This window comes from Herpailurus yagouaroundi, unplaced genomic scaffold (assembly GCF_014898765.1).
Source record: "Herpailurus yagouaroundi ecotype Mexico unplaced genomic scaffold, PumYag 197, whole genome shotgun sequence".
In the NCBI taxonomy this organism is placed as follows: Eukaryota; Metazoa; Chordata; class Mammalia; order Carnivora; family Felidae; genus Herpailurus; species Herpailurus yagouaroundi.
Window position 1 is genome coordinate 16,367,942 of NW_024412428.1, and position 14,937 is coordinate 16,382,878.

Consider the following 14,937-nt stretch of genomic DNA (forward strand, 5'->3'; position numbering starts at 1 on the left):
AAGAATATTAACACTAAAGCGGGGCTATGATTCCAGCTTCTTGAACTCGTCACACCAGTTTTTCCGCGAACAGGTTGCCTTAGCAGCTTTGTGGAACACCGCCCTCCCAACCCCGCCCACCTCCCCGCCCCTCGGGACTCCTCGCTCTGCACCCTCCTACTCTTTGCCCTTACTTCCGCCCCATCCTGCCAGCTGGGACCTAGAGCCTCACCGCCTCTGCCCACAGTTACATTGCCTGACTGAAACTACAGCAGAAAATAACTGTATTTAGAAAATTCTTCCTCCATACCACCCCTTCCTTAGTCTTAGAGCTTTAAATGCAAAAACAGTAGCTCTTTGTAACTTGGAGGCTCCGCCTAGCACGAGGAACAGAAGCCCATTTTCAGGCAGCGCCTTGGACAACAGCATCTTTGGAGGCCCCCGGCTTGCGGAGGGAGACGTGGCCCTGAGTGGGGCGGTAGCGACGGCGCCACCGCGAAGGAAGTGGGATACCCGGCGAATTTGGCGGGAGGTCCCCGGGCTGGCTCCACCATGTAAGTGTTTACTGACCCCAATTCCAATCCCAATCCCAATCCCTGGTCCCGCTGCGCGATTTTAACCATCTCCGGATCTCCTCCTCAGGTCGAAGGTTTCCTTTAAAATCACTCTGACGTCGGACCCCCGGCTGCCTTACAAAGTGTGAGTAGCGGGGCCGCGGCGGGCCGGGCGGGACCAGGCTGGCTGGGTCCAAGCTTTCAGATCCTCTCCCACCCGAGCAGGCTGCATCCCGCCGCTTTCCCTCGCCCTTCCTGGAGCTTGAGAGGAGGGCTCCCGTGCCCGCTCCTCCGAGTGTCAGCTCGCCCCGGCGCGAGGCCGCCGTGCTGTGTGACGGGAACGACTCCCCCGATAGTTGACCTCTCTAGGGACTCCCCGGCTGGGCGATGGAACGGGAGGACTGAAGACGGGCCTCAGATGATCTGCTGGGGTCCTTAAACAGTGCCTGTCAACTCATGATTGGAAAAGCCTTTTACCACTTTGACCAGCTGTTACAGGAAGTAGGGAAGACAACCCAATCCAGATTCGGAAATTACTTGAACGTTTTATTACTGTCCGACTGCTGATCTCCAGTGTGTGAGTGACTCAGCCATCGGGTGTCACAAAGTAATGAGCCTCAAATCATACAGTCTGTATGTTGGGATTTAGTAAAGAATAATCAGCAGGAGTGGCACATGCAGAACCTGGGCAGTTTGTCCATGCGAGGCCCTTTTTTCTCCTTTAGCAGGTGTAGGATGGTTTGGCCCAGGTTTAACTACATACTCGCCGGGAACTTATTATGATTTTCGATAAACCTTATTGAGGTTATTGCTACAAAGAGCCTCGTAAAATGCAGCAAAGGCCAAGACTTCAATAGGATTTTAAGCATACTTAATGTAATCGATATCAGGGTCTAGCTCACTGAACAGTAAGTTGTCATCGTCCTGAGTGATTTAGTTACCTGTGACCCATGCAGCTTCTGGCCTTAAGCTTTTTGTATCCTTTCAGTTCCAGATGGATCTTTTCTTTTTTTTTATTTTTTTCACCTTGTCTTAAATTTTCATGACCACAACCTGGCACCTTAAGATCTTCAGTAACTGCTGCAGCTCTAAAGTGGCACCTTCAAGTCTTCTCTTGTGGCTGACCACACTGTCTTCTTGTATATCTCTTCTGTAAAAAATGTTTCTCTTAATTCACTGATCAGACTTCTTTCTAAATCTGTCACTACCCTCTCCCCCGTGCTTTACGCCACTCCTTTCCTTTTTACTCTCCTAGAGGCCATGGTCTCGTCACTCCCTGGTGGTCCATTCCCATCACTTCTGGTGTCTTCGTCTTCCCAGTATGCTTTGCTTGGTGACACGCTGAGTCTGAACTCAACCACTGTGTTCTCTGTGTGTAGCTGAATGTTTTTAGAGGAAATTACACAGTTAGCCTGATGTAAAGTTCCTAACTGTGCCCAATAGTACCTAACACTGTACTACATGTCCCAAGGTTGCTTGTTTTCCTTTATTCCCTGCAAGGATTTTTAAGAAATTTCTATTCACATTTTCTACATTATTTTTCCTTTTCTGAAGCCATCAGAAAAAATTCATCTTTTCATCGCCACATGGACAAAACCTACTCGTATGGATAAGCCCATAGTTTCTGTCCACCATCTTATTACAAAGGAAAACATGACTTTGTTCCTATGAAAAGCCAGCTGTTGTAATTCTTGGGCTCTGGATCTCTTTATTTTAGTCTTCTCAAGATTAAAGTAGATAGACTCCGGAGATCCCTCTCTCATCATCTTTGGTTTCTCCCTTTATGCTGGATTATTCTCATCCATGTGTAAATATTCTAGAAAAAAGTGAGAAGAAGGGAGGGGGAAAGGACAGTAGGACAGTAGTAGTATCTGTAAGAGTGCCTGGAACATTGTACCAGTTCAGTTAATATTGGAACTGAATGAATTTAATAGGCATACCTACTCTTTGGTGTGTATGTAGTGTGCATGTATATATAATATATACATGTACGTATGTGTATCTGTAAAATATGTATAACGTGTATGTAGGGGTAATTACTCTGGTTTCTCTTCAAAATAAAGGGTAACTAGTACTTGGGTACCATTAAATGAAATTCTTAAAATTTGTAGGAAAACAGTATTTAACTTTTTTTTAATGTTTATTTATTTCTTTTGAGAGAGAGCTTACATGTTGAGCTGTCAGTGCGGAGAGCAGTGAATTCCCATGAATCCTGAAATCATGACCTCAGCCAAAATCAAGATTTGGACACTTAGGGGCGCCTGGTGGCTCACTTGGTTAAGGGTTGACTTCGGCTCAGGTCATGATCTCACGATTTGTGAGCCCCATGTCGGGCTCTGTTTTGATAGTTCAGAGCCTGGAGCCTGCTCTGGATTCTGTGTCTCCCTCTGTCCCTGTTCCTGCCCCACTCGCATTCTGTGTCTCTGTCTCTAAAGACTAAAAAAAAAAAAATAAAGTTAGTGAACATCGTGTACAATCAAAATAGACAGCCTTTAGCCTCACTAGACCACTTTGTCCAGGAGCTTTTTAAAAAATTCTTCTTAATTCTTCTTTTGCAGACTTAGTGTTCCTGAAAGTACACCTTTCACAGCAGTCTTAAAGTTTGCGGCAGAGGAAGTAAGTATAGAAATTGGAACGACCTGTATGGAATGCAGCTTAGTGTCTCTCAAAAGTCTTTATGTTTTGCATGCGCTTTGACCTGCCACTTCTGTGTGAATTCATTACTAGGTTTATGTTAAGCCCAACTTACCAGATGTAAATGGAATGGAAGTTAAGACACAGATACAGAATGAGTTAGATCGACACATGTATTTTAATGCAACCATTGGAAATTCAGAAGTTTTACTGAAATTGGAAGGTTTGGTGATCGGGGAATTTTTTTTTTTTCTTTTTTTGTTTTTTTGATGTTTATTTTTGTGAGAGAGAGGGAGACACAGAATCCAAAGCAGGCTCCAGGCTCTGAGCTGTCAGCAAAGAGCCTGACGCGGGGCTTGAGCACATGAACCACGAGATCGTGACCTGAGCTGAAGTCGATTGCTAAATGGGCTGAGCCACCCAGGTGCCCCAATAGGGGAATATTTTTAAACAGCAAAGTTATTTTACACGGCAGTCTGTAAACATATTTTAACGCATGGGCAAGCCTCTCAGTTTCTCTTCTCTTCAAATTTTATAATCTGCAAAATGAGAGTGGTTAACATCTGTCCTTTCTATCTAATTAAGTGATTTTGAATAAAAATATAATAACATTTACTAATAGTTTTTGAAGTTAAAAGTTCTGTACAAATCTGGAGTAACTCAAATCCAAACATTTTGATTCACAATCTTAAAAAAGTTTATGGTCACAGAAAAATAATTTTAGTAACTAAGTAAGAAATCAGCTTGCTCCTCAATCCTGCCCTGAACTTGTTATTCATGGGTGATCAGCCAGCCTGTCAACGCTGGTCTTGTCAGGGACCACTGACATCATTTATCACTCATTCAGAATTAAACTGAAAAGTGGTAGTACTTGTTTTGCAGTCCATTTTAATCTATTCTTCACCCATATTGAATAAGTAAAATAAAGGTAGGAAACAAATGTGAATACAGCATCAGTGTTACTTTTTGCTGCACAGATCACTTGTAGGAAATATTCCTGGTCCTGGGGTATAGCAGATCCCACAAACTGGGATCTTAAGAAGTAGATCCGTTTGAGCTAAAATTAATATTTTATTCTTGTGTTTTGCAGTTATGTGGTTCTTTGTAAGGCAGAGGCATTGTGAACTTGGTCTTCTGGTGAAAGTATAAATTCATAACAGACATGCAATAGAAAATAAACTTACAAACTTCACACAGCTGCATATATTTATTAAGGTTTTAAGATACCTTGTAACTATTAGGAATCATGGATGTTCCACATTTAAAAAGGTTATGACTTTCAAGCAGCAACGAGAATGTCTTTCACAAGATGAGACATTGTAGGATCTTTTAGTGAGAACAAGAGTTGAGTTGACTTAAACTGAGAGTCTGTTTTAAATCCCTAGTCAAATATCTTTAAAAAATAAGAAAATTCCCCAGTATAACCAAGAATTAATTTAACTAAGTAGTGAGTTGTCAAAAACTGAGAATAGCCTTTTAACATCCTAAATCAGACTTAGAGGGTCTGAGAAAGAAAAGAAATGAAAACTTAGAAGCATGGAGTGCATCCTACATACAGAAGAAAACTTGTCAGTAATGTAGAACGAACGTAATCGTTGCTGAATTTTACATCGCTGGTGCTGTTGCCCCAGATTAACTGCTTAACTGTCGTTTCTGCATTCTGAAGAAGGGAAAAATTATGCTTTGTAATGTTCATAAATATGCTGCTGCTATATGGATATAACTAAAAATGCACAGCTTATCTTAAAATGGACATAATCTAAGTCTCAGACAAATAGTAGAGTAACTAAAACTTTGTAATACTAAAGTTTTAGAAATCTGAGATACCCTGTAATTGGATTTGGGTATTTGTGCAAATTTTTATTAAGTATTACAATCTCTGTAAATAAGTTTTGAGGTATTTTATTTTATTTATTTTTAATTGTTTTTAATGTTTATTCATTTTTTGAGAGCGAGGGAGAGACTGAGCGTGAGGTGGGGGGGGGGTGGGGAGCAGAGAGAGAGAGGGAGACACAATCTGAGGTAGTCTCAGGCTCTGAGCTGTCAGCACAGAGCCCGACACGGGGCTGAAATTCCACGAAACGTGAGATCACGATCTGAGCCACCCAGGCACCCCTGAGGTGTTCTAATATTTATGTATTAAAGCATATTTTAATTTTTTTTTTCAACGTTTATTTATTTTTGGGACAGAAAGAGACAGAGCATGAACGGGGGAGGGACAGAGAGAGAGGGAGACACAGAATCGGAAACAGGCTCCAGGCTCTGAGCCATCAGCCCAGAGCCTGACGCGGGGCTCGAACTCCCGGACCGCGAGATCGTGACCTGGCTGAAGTCGGACGCTCAACCGACTGCGCCACCCAGGTGCCCCTAAAGCATATTTTGAAGTTATTTTAAGTGAGGTTTATTTAAATTTTTTAAATTCTGGAAAGGACATTTACCATTAAGAATGTACCATATGACAGTAAAGTTAAGTGTTTATTCGGTACGTAATCCAGTATTAGGCCGTTGTCCTTATGTATCATTAAGTTTTTAATTTATAAATTAAAATAAGCATTCAGTTTTTAATTTATAAATTACAATAAGCATTTAGTTGTTTTTCTTAACTACGCATATGTGACCATTATAAATACCCAGAACAGCATTTCCTAGAGTACTTTTCCCAGACCACCAAAACAAACCACCAAAAACAAACAAACCCATGAAAACCTAGAATCAGTGAAAGAGTGTGGGAAACACTTCATTCACCATTTCCTTCTTGGAGCTAAATAAACTGTATTATTTAATTTAGTGTTTTCCAAACTTACTTGATCACAAAACTCAACTGTAATATCTGTGAAACTAATCTATAGCATAGAAGTGCTTAATACATATTTGTTAGATAAATGAATGAACTTATGAGGATATGAACACATTCTGACCACTACTGGTCTCCAGAACATTAAGGGAAGAATTCTCCCTTTAGCTACCAATAAGTTCCATACCACATTTTATTGATTCAGAAAACACCTCTTTTTACACCTCTGGAAGTAGATCAGCAGAGTCTTCCTGTCACTATTAGCCAAGTGGCAGTCACATAATTGTCTAGTTGACATCACCTTTGCACCAAATTGAACTTAGTTGTTATTTCCTGGTGGCATAATTAGACTATTGCAATCCTGTGAAATTTAAGTCAGCAATACATTAAATACAGAGAATTTGAGGAAAGAATTTGAACTTTGGTCTTCCATTAAACACAAGAGAGCATTTATTTGACGTTACTATTTCTACAAATAACTCTTAGGAATATTCTTGATTTATTTTTGATTATGCAAGAGAATGATGTATAATAAAAGTAATGTATCTAAATCTGGAAGAGTAGATAATCATCAGGTTATAAATTCATTGACAGTGTTTTTCCTTTTTTGTACTGCATAAAATAAGGTGCATTTTGTGATCCATGGTGTCCTAGATGCAGTGAAATGCAGTATTTAGAAAATACTGTTCACTAAAACTAAAACAAAACTACAGTATTTTCTTTGGTGACATTGCTTATCCTAAAATACAAATCACATTTGAGGATAATAGAATTTATTATATGTACCTCATCCTTGCTAACCATCTTTTGTAGATTATGTGTGTGTATATATATGTGTGTGTGTGTGTATTTTTTTACTTATATACATTTTTATATATATGTATGAAGTTTTTTTTTTTTCCTTTTTCTCCCTTTTAGTTTAAAGTTCCTGCAGCAACAAGTGCAATTATTACCAATGGTAAGAATTCATTTTAAAACTTCATTACCTGAGAGCAATACAAGTTGTTTTAAAAGGCTAAATTAATTAAAATCAAGTTAAATACAAAAAAAAATTTATATCAACGTAAATGATATACATGATTATAAACACGAAGTCAAGGTTATTGTCTACAATGAGCTCTTTTCAGTTTCTTTAGCTTTTGGTATTGTATAGCATTTTACAGTGTCTTGTGTCCTTACTACTTCATGCCAGATTATTACTAAAAATAACTTTTCCTTTTTTTTTTTTTTTTTTTTTTTTTAAAAAGGTGTGTTGTTGTTTAATAAGTTGTAGATGCTTTTAGAATATGGGAAGTTAGATGGGGGATATACCTTTGCTGTATATAGCTTTTTACTGCTTTCCTGACAGCACACTATTTCTTTTAGGGCTGAAATAATGAGGATTTTATTCAGTTAGATCTATAGTTTAAATTCTGAATACCTTAGAGTACTGGTCAGAAGTGTGATGGAACTAGCCCTGCGAGAAAATACTGAAATAAGATGAGTAGAGATTGCTAGAAGGCTTTCACTGTCTTGCAAAAATAGAAGGTAATACTTATGGGTGCTGGCCGATGGTTTGTGTACAGTTAAGATAGCCTAATAAGAGAAGATGGGTTTAATGTGCAGTAGCATGATTTAGTTTAGATACACAGAATTTCTCACTCTGAAACATTCTGCCTGTGGTCACATTGAAGTGTTTCTCTACTTGAAAAGAAAGCTAGCCTACTTTCCTGAGAAAGTTTTAGATTTACAAATGAATAGTTGTTCCGAAAGTGCTTTGTGTACTTTATCAGGTGTCACTGCAACTTGAATTAAATGATTTTGTGGGCTCTTCTGGCCTTAAGATTGTCTGCCTCAGGAGCAATATCAAAATGATTAATGACATATCTAAGGGGCTTTTGACTTTATTTTACATTGTGTGTGGTGTGATAGAATAAACTATCTTCTGTGGAATTCATCAGCATCGTCTCATTGACAGATGTTCTTATCTAATCCAACAGTGTATGTAAATGCGTAATAGTAATGGATTTCAACAGGTAACTTACCTGAAAGATTTGTCATTCATGTTTTTGGATTTAAATTGTTTGGCTTGTGCCTATATACACAGTAGCAGCAAATCTCTACTTGTTACTATTGAACCATTTTATCTTTAGAAATAAAACAACTTAGATGGTTTTACAACTTATTTTCTAGATGGAATAGGAATAAATCCTGCACAGACTGCTGGTGAGTATCTATCTGAAACCATGAAGATGTGGGTGGGGCTCTGTCAATTGATAATTCCTTCTAATGAGACTTGATTAGATTTTCTCCAGGCTAATAGCTGTTTTTTTAGGGATTATCTAGCAGTCTTGACCTATGTATTTGAGAGATAATTTGTTTCATTGTGGGTATCAGCTATATATGCTTTTAGCTACAAGAGAAAAACCTCACTAATAAGCATTAAAGGTGTTTAATACATTGAACGAAGAGTCTGAAGGTAAGATTGTACTCTTAGGAGAATAATGATTTTGACCTACCTGTATAAGGTGGTGGTGAGATGGCACCTGGGAAGCACTTAAAAGTTTGAAGCCTTCAGTAAGGGCTAGCTATTACTATTTCAAAGAAGTGCAGTCATTTAAATTTCAGGGGACTTAGTTCACACTCAGAGCTTCAAACTTAGTATTCTACAGGGCTATGTGTTGATGTCCTAACAAGCAAGCAGAGTAAAAGCAATCCTGAACTTTTTAACAGGTAGTTTTATGCTTTTTAGATGTACCTTTTTTTGGTTCATACTCTAATTGTACCTTAATTAATTACTTAACTATAATTAATTACTTGCATCTAATTGTACCTAATCCAGATGTACCTTTTTTTGGTGTATAGTCTAATTACAGTGTTTTAAAATTAATCATGCTTTAATCTGATGTGATCAATGTGATCTCAATTTGAGTAGTAGTTCTGTTTATTATATACTAAAGTACTAATGTATTATAACAAAATTATATTGCCCTCATAAGGCTTTGAAATTGAAACTCAGCTATAGAGAAAATGAAGAGGGATTTAAAATTGTAATTATTTTTATTTAAATCGGTAGTTTTAAGTATATAGTGTTATGAAATTAAAAAGGTCATTTATTGAAAATCATGAGCCATTTTATTGTGTAGATGCCTTTAAACTTAGGTTTAAAGGTTTTATTTTTTCTTATTCTGTAAATGTTCAGCAGTTTATATTAATTTGAGTTGCCACTTATTCTAACTTGTTGCCTGATGTATTACTCTTAAAAGTTGAATTGTACACTTCATGGAGCGTGGAGAAAATTTCCACAAGCAGTTGAGCAAAGATAGGTCAGATCAGGTTTCTAAACGTTTGTCATTTGTGGTAATTTATAATTTACTATTTTTTCTGTCCTTAGACACTTTAGCGTGTGTTCAGTTAGCAAGTCTTGATGGTTAATTTAAATTACATTGTTGTCTGCTGAGTGTTTGTGTTAGCAGTTTCGTGGCTAGTGTTTCTTATTTAAAATTTTCAGATATTTGGTTGGGTTGTGAAGATTTCAGAGGAATGTTAGGAAGCATGGAGTTAGATTCTGGTGATATTTGAGCTTCCAGACCAACTTACTGTGTACTGCGTTGTTTCTTGTATTAACAGTAGTTGTTGCAATGTTTAAGACAACTTGTCATTTTTTGAATACCTAACTTTATGTTTTGTTTGTTTGTGTAGGAAATGTTTTCCTAAAGCATGGTTCCGAACTGCGAATTATTCCTAGAGATCGTGTTGGAAGTTGTTAATACCCGCTACTCGGAACATAGGATTACCTTTCCAAATAAATAAATATTGGTATCGTCGTGAAAGTGAAATCAAGCATTTGAAACACTACGAGAACACCAGTAGCTGATGAAATAATGAAGGGCGACTGTCCCTTCCTGTTATCCAGACTCTTCCTTTGAGGAGGGGCTGCTTGTGCACAGAGGGCGCCATCTCCACAGAAGATCATAGTCTATTGTTGCTACCTCACAACACACACACGTAGTTCATTTGGGGTAAATGGATTATCCAGCTGTGTTTTGTAAGTGGTGGATGCTTCTGAGAACTCTTTCTGAGAACGTGTAGAAAATTAAAGTTGACTAAATCTTCCTATTTGGGTTAAAAACTAAAGGATTATGGATCGTACGTGGCAGTTTGCTTGATAGCATCTGACTTGCAGATTTAAAAATAGTTGAATTCTTAATTGTATGTGGTTTATGACAAAGGATATAGACATACCGGCGAATACTTAGCTATCTTAACTTTTTATCATTTATGTTTTTTAACTTTTGAACTATGTCAGAAGTCCCCAAATTGAATTTTTTTTTACCTAGCCCTTAGGCATAAAATTGATAACCCGCACCAAACAATTTTAACTATGATCTTGCAGAATCCAATACTTGTAATGGTAAAAATTGAGAATAAAGAAGTGTCCTTTGCTGAGTTATGTATCCTTTATCAGTCTCTTTGAATACAGCCTTTAAAACAGGATCCTTTAAGAAACTCTTGTCTTACTGAGGATGATATTTCTAAATAGCATTCAGGAAGAGAGTATTAGATCTGGAGTTCGTAACAGAGCTCTGGGAAATGCTAATTGGAAATGCTGGTTATTATACTTACTAAAGACCCAACATTTAAGGAAATGTTTAGTCATTCAAGTGAATAAGAAGTCAGGAAGGGAATCTTGGGGAAGCCCCAGTGACCACTTTTCTAATAAGGAGGAAAGAACAAAAGACAGCCGTGAAGGGGAACAGAAGGCTGTAGCAAATGTCACAGAAAAAGCCACCTGGATCACAGAGGGTATGCAGTAGAGTACTGAAGAGGAAAAGAAAATACTTGACATTGTCAGAAGGAGCAAAAGACAAAGTGAGAAAGCAAAGTGTAGGCTGTGTCAACAACAACTTCAGAATTCCCTTTATGATAAGTCAGTAGTGCAAATCAATATCTATGCAAATCTTTTAAAAGATGAAAGGCTCATAGCGATTCAGAAACAGTGCTTGGCCTGTGATATTCATGATGGTGAGCTCTCTGGAGGCAGGCTTTGTGTCTGTCTTGTCTTTTGAGACCTGGAAATGTAGTAGTCTTTCAATAAATACTTGCTGAGTTATTCATGAAGAAAGTATCTCAGACCAGTTTATCTAAGTGTGTTTCAGTTATCTTTCCTGTCATAGGCCCTAGGTTTATTAGAGAAAAAACGTACAAGGAAATGCAACAGGGTCGCCATCTCAAGGGTGACATCATTAGTTAAGTTTAAGAAATTAACCAGATATTGTCATATATTTAACAAATGAATGGCATCATTCAGAATTGTAAAGGTAGAAGAATACACTTCTAATGTTTTGGGAGGTTTTCATTTTTATAAGTACAATTGATGCTCAAAGACCCCTGGTTCTTAATATTATTAAGCTTCGGTTAACCAGAAATTTATGAATACCCATTCCCTGAATTTTTTTTTTTGTTTAGATATCCCTCCATCCTGTTTCTACAACAAAATCTGCCTGCTATGTTACACAAGTTTATGATGTCCTGTGCCATGAAGTAATTTAATATTTTTGTTCTTTGATTTTGAAATTTTGTCGTAGTAAGTCTTTAAATACATTTTCCTAAGAATCTGGACATCTTGTTATTAAATAAATGTGGTCTGTAAGTTCTGTATGCAGAATGTTTTGAAGTGTCGTATTTTGTAAATGCATAGTTGGTACATAACTAATATCTTACAAAAATACATTTTATCATACCATAAACTGTATTGTCTTCTCTTACTACTTCATTACTAAAGCTCGTAACACACCTGTAGAGCTGGTGTATAATAAATGTTGCAAAACGGGGAGGGAAGCAAGATGATTAATGGCCACAGGTCATAGGAATCAGTATATGCTCCCAAATGCCCGTTCTTTTACAGGAACAAAAAAGAGATTAAGTAATCATCTAGGTTCCAAACCTAACTGATTATCAGAGCCACCTAAAGAATTAAAAATACGAATGTCTGGAAACCACTGCTAAAGTTTTGAAATCATTAAATCTGACAAGGTGTGTAAGGATGTCTGTTTACTGAAGCAGTCCTGGTGATTGCTGTTGTGCAGCTGTGTTTGAGAATGAATGATAAGCCTACCTTTTCACTTTGCAGATGGACAAAATTAAGTCCAAGGGGACACAGTTCTAGGTCTTGGAAAGTATACATTCCACTTCTTGGTTCCCTAGCAGCCAAGTACAGAGATACTAGCTAATAGTCTCTCACCGGTAGTAAGCCTCCTTTTAAAGTATTTCAAGTGCAATAGTTGTGGATATTTTATTACTTAAAATTAGTTGAAAGAAAAGTTAGTGGGAAGAAAATTCAGTCCCATTTAAGCCACCCTCTCCCCAAATTGAGATAGTAAAAATATCTACCATGTCTTTTACCCAAGGACCTTGAAATATTTAAGTTTATTCTTATTTATTTTGAGAGAGAGAGTGAGACAGAATCCTAAGCAGGCCCCATGCTGTCAGCACAGAGCCTGTTGTGGGGCTCGAACCCATGAACATGAGATCATCACCTGAGCTGAAATCAAGAGTTGGACCCTTAACCAACAGCCACCCAGGGGCCCCAGGACCTTAAGACATTTTTGGATTTGGAAGCATTAATCTGTTTTAATGGAGCAGTTCTAAATTGACTGCTGCTAAGTGTTCCCAAGGCTGTTTATAAAGCTGCAAATTACATGTGTAAGCTATATATATGCATGTGTGTGTATATGCATATGTATATTTACATATTCTGTAGTTTGTGGTTCTATATATGTACACATGTATGTATGTATGTACACATACATACATTTCACCCAAAAGAAATGTATTGAACATCTATGTGTCAAATGTTTTGATAGTTATTTCCACTTACCTCATTCTTCACAACAATTCCAAATTATCCGTGTTTTACAGAAAAAGAATGAGACCTGCAGTAGCTGAGATCTGAATTTTAGCCCCTTTTTTTGTGACTTTGGAACCCTCCAGATCATACCAGGAGAATTTTTTAGAATCTTTTTTTTCTCCACAATATACCAAATTTGTATCTATATTGAGTTATAAATTTAAAAATACAAAAGGGATGTGTAGGGCTTAAATTCTTATTTCAGAGTACTGAATCTGTGTATAGTAATCATGAATGGCATTATTTTTCAATATGTGGTATAAATTTGATAGGGTAAACATGGTAAAATACAGGACATTAAGTAAGAGTCAATCAAATCATGATTCTGGTGCTACTCCATTAGGGTGGCGTAGTGGGAGCAGGACTATGGCCCCGTATTCATCAGCTCCAAGAGACACTTGATGTTTTCATAATTTTATGTATCTTGCAGACGCAGCTATGAGATGGTAACCTCTTCTGACCAGACTGTTGCCCATAAGCCCTTCCAGTACACAAGTCCTGGAACTACTCTGATAATGGAGGAGATACATAAATCATTTAAACCAGGCTATGTAATTAAACCATTATTTGAAATAATCTCAAGAGATGCAGTCTATACAATCTATCAGCTACTTCCTCTAAACTGCCTAAGCCAGGTATTTGGAACTCATTAGATCTTTTTTTTCCTTTCTTTTGCCATAGCAAACCAATCACAAGGTTCTACTGATTCCATTTATGAAATATAGCTCAAGACCTAGTGTAACGAAAAGCCTCATCGTCTCATAAATACTATTAGAAAAGCTTCTGGTCTCTCCATTTCCCCTTTCACACTTGTAATGGGCTTCTTGACATGGAAGTATGATCGTGTGGTTCCACTAGTCAAAATCCTACTGAATAAAAATCTCTACTTTCTATATGAGACCCTACACGAACTGGTCTTTGTTCAGAGTCATCGATTAAAGGTTAACCATCACTCTCTTACAGTCTCCTCCAATTCGCAATGCAGCTACACTGAACTCCTAACACTTAGTATCTCTGTTGTGCTGGTCTCACACCTCCATGACTTTACTTTCCCCATTGGTCTTCCTGAAAAACCTAGGATTGATTCTTTGAATTTAAAAGCCGCTGGAGCTTTTCCTCAGTCCTCCCAAGCCGAGCTAGGTGTTTAACTGTCTAAGCAACCACTGCATTTTGTACGTTCACCCATTATAGCAATTGTTAGAGACAGAACTATGGTATTTGTCTCTGATTTAAAGTATACATTTAATTATCTTGCCCATAACAGATACTCAAGAAGTACTTTATGATTGAAAGACTGCATAAAAGAATGAAAACTTTGAAAATTGCAACTATTTGTGGCTCATGTCTAGTAACTTCTTTAGCTAGAATATTTGGTAAATAAATATATTTCTCACCACTTCTTGTAGCAGAGAATTTACTGACTCAGAAATGAATTAAGCACTCTTTTTTTTTTTAAGGCAAAGTTTTTTATTTTTTTTTATTTTTTTTATTTATATATGAAATTTATTGTCAAATTGGTTTCCATACAACACCCAGTGCTCATCCCAAAAGGTGCCCTCCTCAATACCCATCACCCACCCTCTCCTCCCTCCCACCCCCCATCAACCCTTAGTTTGTTCTCAGTTCTCAACAGTCTCTTATGCTTTGGCTCTCTCTCACTCTAACCTCTTTTTTTTTTTTTCCTTCCCCTCCCCCATGGGTTCCTGTTAAGTTTCTCAGGATCCACATAAGAGTGAAACCATATGGTATCTGTCTTTCTCTGTATGGCTTATTTCACTTAGCATCACACTCTCCAGTTCCATCCACGTTGCTACAAAAGGCCATATTTCATTTTTTCTCATTGCCACGTAGTATTCCATAGTGTATATAAACCACAATTTCTTTATCCATTCATCAGTTGATGGACATTTAGGCTCTTTCCATAATTTGGCTATTGTTGAGAGTGCTGCTATGAACATTGGGGTACAAGTGCCCCTATGCATCAGTACTCCTGTGTCCCTTGGATAAATTCCTAGCAGTGCTATTGCTGGGTCATAGGGTAGGTCTATTTTTAATTTTCTGAGGAACCTCCACACTGCTTTCCAGAG

At 37.6% G+C, this 14,937-nt stretch overlaps 1 protein-coding gene across 1 annotated transcript; it reads left to right on the top strand.

Annotated features, from left to right (window-relative positions):
* The first annotated feature begins 399 nt into the window (after window positions 1-399).
* On the top strand, window positions 400-11,690 carry UFM1 (ubiquitin fold modifier 1). The gene is made up of 6 exons (XM_040448279.1): window positions 400-533; window positions 622-678; window positions 3,092-3,149; window positions 6,880-6,919; window positions 8,134-8,166; window positions 9,643-11,690. Coding segments are annotated over exons 1-6 (258 nt in total). The 5' UTR covers window positions 400-531; the 3' UTR covers window positions 9,711-11,690.
* The last annotated feature ends 3,247 nt before the right edge of the window (window positions 11,691-14,937 follow it).